Source organism: Rattus rattus, chromosome 5 (genome assembly GCF_011064425.1).
Source record: "Rattus rattus isolate New Zealand chromosome 5, Rrattus_CSIRO_v1, whole genome shotgun sequence".
Taxonomy (NCBI): Eukaryota; Metazoa; Chordata; class Mammalia; order Rodentia; family Muridae; genus Rattus; species Rattus rattus.
Window position 1 is genome coordinate 6,283,814 of NC_046158.1, and position 9,364 is coordinate 6,293,177.

General features: G+C 40.8%; 1 protein-coding gene across 1 annotated transcript in view; it reads right to left on the reverse strand.

The window, feature by feature from the left end:
- Positions 1–9,364, reverse strand: part of Carf (calcium responsive transcription factor) — a 45,828-nt gene that overhangs the window by 35,492 nt on the left and 972 nt on the right. Inside the window, exon 2 of the mRNA XM_032901808.1 lies at positions 2,585–2,699. Coding sequence (XP_032757699.1) covers positions 2,585–2,699 — 115 coding nt within the window. The remainder of the gene's footprint in view (positions 1–2,584; positions 2,700–9,364) is intronic.

The window sequence follows — 9,364 nt, forward strand, 5'->3', positions numbered from 1 at the left end:
TTGCATTTGTGTTATAAAGTTATGTTACACTCATTGCACAATTATTTAATGAAATAAAAGTTTAATTTTATGGGTTGGGTGTAACCTATACAACATTACATAACTTTCTAAAAGATGCCTTGGTACCAGTGGGACTATGCATGTATGAGAATACGTGTCCTTCAGGACATGTTAATTATATGGCCTTATGCAACTTTATGTGTCTGCCTTGGTGATGATGGTATTACACACACATGGTGATCTGTGTCCCTCAAGGTATGTTAACTACATGGCATCACATAACTTTAGAAAGATGCTTTGGTGCTACAGGACTACGCATACAGAATATGTCTCCTATGAAATACACTCTGAATACTCCAGTGGACATCTAAACCTTAGAAAAGACCAAATCCCTCATGTACACTTCTTTTTTTTTCTTTTTCTTTTCTTTTTTTTTTTTTTTTTTGGATCTGGGGACAGAACCCAGGGCCTTGCACTTGCTAGGCAAGCGCTCTACCACTGAGCTAAATCCCCAACCCCTCACGTGCACTTCTGTACCAGCATTTCTCTACTAGGTCTATTAGGCACAACAAAAGATAAACAAAAACAATAATAAAATAGAATGACTATACCACATTGCAATAGAAGGTACTCCTAAAATTTCCCATTTAGTATTTTCTAGTCATGGCTGACCACAGAAAACTGAAATTACAAAGAGTGATAGTTCAGTAGGGAAAGTTCCCTGGTCTTCACATGAATGCAGTGGTGCGTGCACACACACACCCTGCCCAAAATTAACCATAAAAATGTTTTTTAAGTTAAAATTTCAGATGAGAGGAAACTACCAGACACATTTATGTAAGCAACCAAGGATGAGTTTGTGAGGCTCTACCACTAAAGACACAACACACCTTTACTGTGGTACCTAGAGAACTCAACCTAGAACTGAGAGCTTCCTCCCTACAAGCTGGGTACAAGGAGGTGCTATTGTGGCCACTGAGAGGAAAAAGGCATTAATGGACTTACTGAGCAGTAGACCCTGTATGCTATAATAGTGACCTACCAGGTAAGATGTGCTCCTTGGTACAGCAATGGCATTATTGTTATGGAGGTAACCAACTGCATCTTTTTTTTTTTTTGGTTCTTTTTTTTGGAGCTGGGGACCGAACCCAGGGCCTTGCACTTCCTAGGCAAGCGCTCTACCACTGAGCTAAATCCCCAACCCCAACCAACTGCATCTTAATTGGATTTGAGACCCCTATTCAGGAGGGACTTTGGTACTCTAAACCTAGTCACAAGTCCATGGCTAGAGAGGTCACAGCTGCCAGAAGGGAACCTGTACTATTCTGCTAAGTGAACGTATCTGACTGCTTTCTGACTATGCTTACAGCTACAGGTCTGTACCGCTCTCAGTTCTGGTCAGGAAAGCTTTTTTCTGCAGTGGGTTGCAGTCAAAGTACTCAGACTGGGAGAATGTTGAGAGCTCAGTCCCAAATGGGACATTTAATCCATTATACACTCCCCTCAGTGCTCAAGAAACACCATTCTACCTACCTTCGAAAGCTCATGAAAAGGGGAGTGGTGGAAAGGAATGTAGGAATCGGATGGGAATGAGTATCAGGAATGTCTCTGGACAGAGCGTGATCATTGCCCTATGACTTCTAGCAGCTATGGTTACCTGCAAAAAAAAAACCCCTCAAGCTAATCAATATTCTAGCATGGATGGAAGAGGGGCACACAAGGCTCCATCCTTAGCTGCGGAGCTATTGGCAATTGATAGATTTCTCCTGGACAATGGGAAATACGCCTTCTTCAGGTGGTGGTCTCTGGAGGCCGCAGTGCACTCAGTGGACTGCGAAGGTGAGCAGGACGAGTATGGGGATGTCTGGAGGAAGTGGAATTTGCGTTGGTTATGATCAAGATATATGAAATTATCAAAGAATAATTTTTTAAAATCTTGAAGAAGACAATGGTAATCTTTTTTTGTTTTGTATTGTTTTTGTTTTCTTTTTTTTTTTCAAGATTTATTTTATTTATATGAGTACACTGTCACTATCTTCAGACACACCAGAAGAGGGCATGGATTCCCCTACAGACGGTTGTGAGCCACCATGTGGTTGCTGGGAATTGAACTCAGGACCTCTGGAAGGGCAGTCAGTGCTCCTAACTGCTGAGCCATCTCTCCAGTCCCGATAATGGTAATCTTAATACTCTGATCTCCCTATCTCCTCCAGTTGGGCATGGCTGTACATGTAATCAGAAAGCTAAGGCAGGGGGTTTGCAATCTAGGATTATATGTCTAACATCTAACAGCCTGGGTTACATAACAAGCCCTATCAAAGTTAAAACTAAACACTTATACTATCTAGTATTACCTTGACAGACTTGGAAATGAGAAATTAAGCATAATATAAACTTTGAGGCACTTAGGCCTAGTACCCTAAGGTCTGCTGTCAGCCAGCACAAGCCAGAGCCCAGTAAGTTTATTCAGACTATCTGATCTGGCCAGCTCGGTCTGCTACGGGCCTCTTTGCCCAGTCTTTCTCTCAAAAACCACAAGAAGGTTCGTTTGCAGTCCTCTAGCCCACGTAGACCCTCTGCTGACCTTGGTGTTATTGTTGGCACTTGGTGGTATAGCATGCCCACTCCTTTCGAGAACTGTGAAAAATGGGCTGTCTTCCCAATGGCAATCGTCTCTTTGTCTGTTGGTCTCACCATACCTAAATAGAAAAGAACCATACCTAAATAGAAATGAACACGTGAATGCAAAGATCGTAAACAAATTCACAGTGAACAAACTGAGTAATATCTCTTTAAAAGAATTCTCTGATGGGACCTATGAGATGGCTCAGTGGGTAAGGAAAGTTGCTTGCTACCAAGCCTGAGGAACTGTGTTGGACTCCTGGAACCCAGACAGTGAAAGGAGAGAGCCAAGTCCTACAAGCTGTTCTCTGACCTCCACACATGCACACAGATGTGTGCTTGAATAAGCACATGCACATACATGCATGGGCATGCACCAAAGTACATATACAAACACATGAATGCATGTGTATGCACTAAATAAGTCAGTAAATAAATAACAGGTATACATGCAAACAAAACACCCATATACATAAAATAAAAATAATCAGCCTAATAAAACCCTGGTATCACTAAATTCAATTGCTTTATATAGCCCTAAGAAAGAAAAACCGTAAGAAACCATGATTTAGATTCTTTTACCACTTACAGCTTTTGCTCCATACTTACTGAAGAGTCTTTTAAATTTCAGTGGATTTTTATTACATAAAATTCACAATTTATAAGAAGAAAAATATATTCAAAATACACCTGTTAATCCATGCCTTTGTGTTCTGAATCTCATTCGGTGGAAACATTTTCAACTCAGAGTTTCTGGTATCTACCTTAAGATGTTTCTGCCATGGGTAGCACAGATATTCTTATTTTTTTTACGATTTATCTATTTATTTTATCCATTTAAGTACACTGTAGCTCTCTTCAAACACAACAGAAGAGGACATCGGATCCCATTACAGATGTCTGTGAGCCACCATGTGGTTGCTGGGAATTGAACTCTGGAAGAGCAGTCAGTGCTCTTAACTGCTAAGCCATCTCTCCAGCCCAGAAGAGATATTCTTATTCCAATTTCTGAGGTATTGATAAAGCATAGCTGACATCTTCCTTCATCCATTTAAAACTCTTCATTATTAGGTCTCGGTGAACTAAAACAGTGTTGTTCTTAAATCTTTAAGCACTGAATTACCCTAGATGCCTAGAACAAATGAAACTCAAGACGGATGATCAAAATGTGAATGCTTCGGGGTTGGGAATTTAGCTCAGTGGTTAGAGCGCTTGCCTAGGAAGCGCAAGGCCCAGGGTTCGGTCCCCAGCTCCGAAAAAAAAAAAAAAAAAAAAAAAAAAAAAATGTGAATGCTTCACTCCTTCTTTAAAAGGGGAACAAGAATACCCTTGGCAGGGAAGAGAAAGGCAAAGATTAAAACAGATCCTGAAGGAACACCCATTCAGAGCCTGCCCCACATGTGGCCCATACATATACAGCCACCCAATTAGACAAGATGGATGAAGCAAAGAAGTGCAGACCGACAGGAGCCGGATGTAGCTCGTTCCTGAGAGACACAGCCAGAATACAGCAAATACAGAGGCGAATGCCAGCAGCAAACCACTGAACTGAGAATAGGACCCCCGTTGAAGGAATCAGAGAAAGAACTGGAAGAGCTTGAAGGAGCTCGAGACCCCATATGTACAACAATGCCAAGCAACCAGAGCTTCCAGGGACTAAGCCACTACCTAAAGACTATACATGGACTGACCCCGGACTCTGACCTCATAGGTAGCAATGAATATCCTAGTAAGAGCACCAGTGGAAGGGGAAGCCCTGGGTCCTGCTAAGACTGAACCCCCAGTGAATTAGACTGTTGGGGGGAGGGCAGCAATGGGGGAAGGGTGGGGAGGGGAACACCCATAAGGAAGGGGAGGGGGGAGGGGGATGTTTGCCCGGAAACCGGGAAAGGGAATAACACTCGAAATGTATATAAGAAATACTCAAGTTAATTAAAAAAAAAAAATCTTTAAGCACATACGCTCATTTCTCAAAGATTTGAACTGAAGACAAATAATCTCAATGAGCAAATTCTCCCTTACTTATATTCCTGTCAGCATGTGTTTGTTTTGATTTTAACCATTCTGATTGGGGCAATATATAATTTCATAGTAGTTTCAATTTGAATCTCCCTGATGACTACAGATGCTTGCTGAACATTTAAAAAAGAATTCTTAGCAATTTATGCTTTTTCCTTGTGAACTTCCTGTTTAGTTCTATTTAAGATGTTTAATTGGACTATTTGGTTTTTGGTGTTTAGTTTTTTTGAGTTATTTGTATATCCCAGACACCAGCCCTCTGTCAGACATATGTCTTACATAAGTTCACAGCAACTATGACTACATGCATAAGACTTACACATGATCAAGATAAAGTACAAGAATGGAAAGAAATGGGAGTCATAAAGTTCTACACACACACACACACACACACACACACACACTGACTGCCAGGCAGGGGTGGTGCATACCTTTAATCCCAGCACTTATGAGGCAGAGGCAGGTAGATCTCTGAATTTGAGGTCAGCCTGGTCTACAGAGCGAGTTCCAAAACAGCTAGAGCTTCACAGAGAAAAACAAAGAAACAAAAGAGGAAGAAGCAGGAGTAGGAATAGGAGAAGAACTAGGAGGAAGAGGAAGAGGAGAAGGAAGAAGAGGGAAAAAAGAAAAAAGCTCCATCCATCAACTGAGGAAGAGTTGAAATTGATGACTCCCATGGCAGGGAGGTTCAACCCTTGAGAGGTTGCCTATTCTCCAGTGGATGGTCCTACACCTATACGCATACTGGTAGCATTAAAACAACTCAGTGGGTTAAAATTGGGATGGGGGAGAGAAAAGAAGAAAAGGAGGAAGAAGAGGAGAAGGAGGAGGAGGAAGAAGAAGGTTGCCAGGCATTGGTAGCCCAAGCCTTTAGTCCCAGCACTTGCAGAGACAGGTGAATCTCTGTTCATTCAGGACCAGCTTTGTCTACAGACTGAATTCCAGGAAAGCCTGGACCTCACAGAAAAACCTTGTCGAAAAAACAAAAACCAAACCAAACCAACCAACCAAACCAATCAGAAAAGAAAAAGAAGAAACCCAGAAGGACAACTGATGAAGAAACAAAGTTTATCAAGTTATTACCTCCAGGCAGTGGCTCAAGTTCAAGTCCAGATTCCTGTTATTTTGCCTCAGAAATGCCTTTTCCGGCATTCATTGATGGTCTTCCTTCGGAGCACTGAATTCTAAGCAGGCCAGCTTACTTATATGGAAGCTGTGACTGTGTCTTCACGGTAGCATGTTCTCTGTAAGGAGATGGTGGTCGGTGTATACTTTACATTACAATTTTACTTATTACCCGGCTAACACGGTAGAGTCTTACTCACTCAGGTGACAAGAGCTAAAGTCTAAGGCTGACTGGTGCTGTGTCCCGGAGTAGGTGACCTTTGTCCCTGACTCCTCATCCACAACTACAGATTCATTTCAGGACCAAGAGTCTCCAGTCACCACTGAACCAAAGATCTCTGCAGCCACATTCTCTTTCCCTCAGTGAAAATGATTACCAGTGGAGAATCTGTGGGAGCCACAGAAACTTGAAAATGAAGTTCCCACACCTACAACCTGTAATCCTACACCTGACAAATTCTTCGTACGCAGGAAGTATCAGGGCTGGTTAGAAGGAACAGAAAGAAAGAAGCATTAAGGATGTAGAATATTTAGTAAACTTCGAGAGCCCACTTTACTTTTTCTGGGAAATTGTGTTCTGGGATGTTAAATCACTTTACAAAGTAGATCTTCTTCTATATCAAAGGTAAAGATCAAGGTAAAGGTTACAAGCTGGAGAGACGGGTTAGTAGTTAAGAACACACACTGCTCTTGCCGAGGACCAGAGCAAAATCATCCCAATGCCCAGGTGAAGCGGCTCACAACACCTACAGCCCCAGCCCCAGATGTAACACCCTCTTCCAGCCTCTGTGGGCACTGCGCTCATGTGCATAAGCCACAAACAATACAAACATATACAATTAAAACCCAATCCATTTTAAAAAACAAAGGTTTGGAAGAAACTACAATGCGTGCTTCTGTGATTACTTTCTCACGGCTGTTTGTTTGCACATGGTGAATTCATGACAGAGGGCTAGAGATTAGTCAGAGACGCCTGACTAATGCTTGGGCTGTGGACATTTGATTCTGATCAACAGCATATGTCTTTGTTTAAAAACATTAAGGATAATTTCTCAGGTATACTTTCGGAAAAACTGTCAACATCAATTTTGTTGCATTTCCATAACCTGTATGGACTCAAATATATCCTTTAAAACTAATAATCCAAGCCAGGTGTAGGGGCAAAAAAACCCTTAATCTCAGCACTATAGAGGCAGAGGTGGGAGGCAGAGGTGGGCAGACCCAAATTTTTACTTTTTAGTAGAAAAGTTAAAGATCACATTTAAAATATCTTTTATTTAAGCATTTGTCCTCCCTAAAAACTTCTAATAATCTTGATTTCTACAGCTTTTGTTTGTTTTTGTTTTTGAGACAGGGTTTCTCTGTGTAGCCGGTTGTCCCAGAACTCACTCTGTAGGCCAGGCTGATCTCAAACTGCTCTGCCTCCCGAGTACTGCGATTAAAGGTATGTGCCGCCACCACCCCCCAACTTCTACAGCTCTTACACTGCACACACAAACCTGTCTATTTCTTACTTTATGGGAGCTTAAATATTACTTACTATTAAATATTACTATTTTACCCTGACTCTGATGTGATTTGATTATCTGTTTAATGGTAAGTGGAGTACAGTGGTTCCTTGCCCTTGGGTAGGTACAGTCGAGTCCATATGTATACCTGGAATCAAGAATGCCTAATTACGGGGTTGGGGATTTAGCTCAGTGGTAGAGCACTTGCCTAGCAAGCGCAAGGCCCTGGGTTCGGTCCCCAGCTCCAAAAAAAAAAAGAATGCCTAATTACACCAGGCTTTATTCTATACATACAAACCAATGACAGTTACTTTAGAATTGAGCAGGGAGATTAAAATAAAGTTTAACAATATACTTTAGTAAAACCTCTGTGAATGTGGTCTCTGAAATAGCTTGTTGTAAACTAGCCTATAGCTTTTCTTTCCAAACTATGGATTTCATCATTTTACTTAAAATGCTTTTAACTTCTCTGTGGCACATGTGAACTGCCGTTATCACCACCTTTGCACTTACTGTATCACAAGGTCTGTGACAGTGGCTCAATAACTATGGGTGAGCAGCATGCAGAGTGGACGCTCTCCCTGGACACATAAATAATTCATGTCCCAGGTAGGACGGTGCAGAACATCATGTTACCGAGAAAGACATACAATCTCAAACTCATCAATTATTTCTAGGAGTCCCGCTTAATGCTGACAGCAGGCAACCAAAACTGAGGAACACAAACCCTGTGGATGAAAAGAAACTACGGGAATTCTCCTAAAACCCCAGAACTGGCCCCAATGCAGCTGAGCAGCAGAGTGTTTGCCCAGGACACAAAGCCATGAGATTAATTCCAGAATTTTAGATTCAAGGTTCAAAACGAGCAAGTGTGGTTGATTACAAGCAGGTAGAACCCCAGTATTCAGGAGGTAGAAGTCGGTGAGCCTAGAGTTCAAAGCTAATCTGGGCAAACATAGTCGATTCGGATCCATCTTGGACTACATAGAGACCCTGTCCCAAAATAAAAAAAACAACAGCTACGAAAAGAAAAAAATAAAACCAAAAACCCAAAACTCAAACCAAACAAACCAAAAAACTCTAATAACAAAAACCAAGAGACAGTTAAAAAAAAAATCTTTTTCTGTGTTGAGGATGCTTCAGATAACAGTGAGTCTTCAAGAAGACTCCAGTAAATGAATCCCAGAAGTCTGCAGTTGATATAAACTAAAGAAAAGCAACACTCTAGCATTAGCTGTCTAGACAATGCATGGAAGCAGCACCAGCCACCACACATAAGTCACTGTTGGAAAACTCGTACTGGATATTCTTAGTAACTAGTTTTTCCTTAACAAAACACCTTAGCCAAATAAAAATATATTTTGGTGAATTCAAGATGTGTGCTTTGCAAACTGAAATCTTTCCTTGAGTAATTAGTGTTCTGTATCTTCCTAATCATAATTTTCCACTCGAATTAAGATTTTAAAAAAAAAAATGCATTGACTTCCAGGCATTGTTAATCTGATAAATCCAAATTAAAGAAGTTTAAAACGCTATTTTTAATCAATCCTGTTACCAGCAAAAATTCAATAGCTATACTTCAACTAAGGAATTTCAAGTTTCAGATGTCCCCGCTTATTTAACGTAAATCCTCATCATTTCAAATGATTCTAGTTTAAAGGGCCTCGCTGCCATCAGCAAACCCAGTCTGAACAAGAGGGTTTTTTTCCTGTAATTTCGGCAGCGGTTTTTCTCATTTTATGCCTCCACCTATATCACTGAGGTTTCTAGTAAAAACTTCTATTGGTAGCTCTTATGAGAGCAATAGTTAACATGTTCTGAGTTCTTCTTATGGGACTTTCAATTGTCACAGCTAACTTTAGTGTGGCACAGAGGAAAAGTAACACAGGTAAAATCAAATTCAGACATTCCTGATACAAGGCATGCAATTCTGTAAAATGAATGAATTGAAAACAGTCATGCTTTTTGTGTTGTCCACTTAACAAATTATTGGTTTTCGCCTCCAATTGTTTAGATCACTTCTAATTTTCTACGGATTTAAATATCAGGCGACATACAGGAAAAACTCTCATTATATTCACCTGTACACT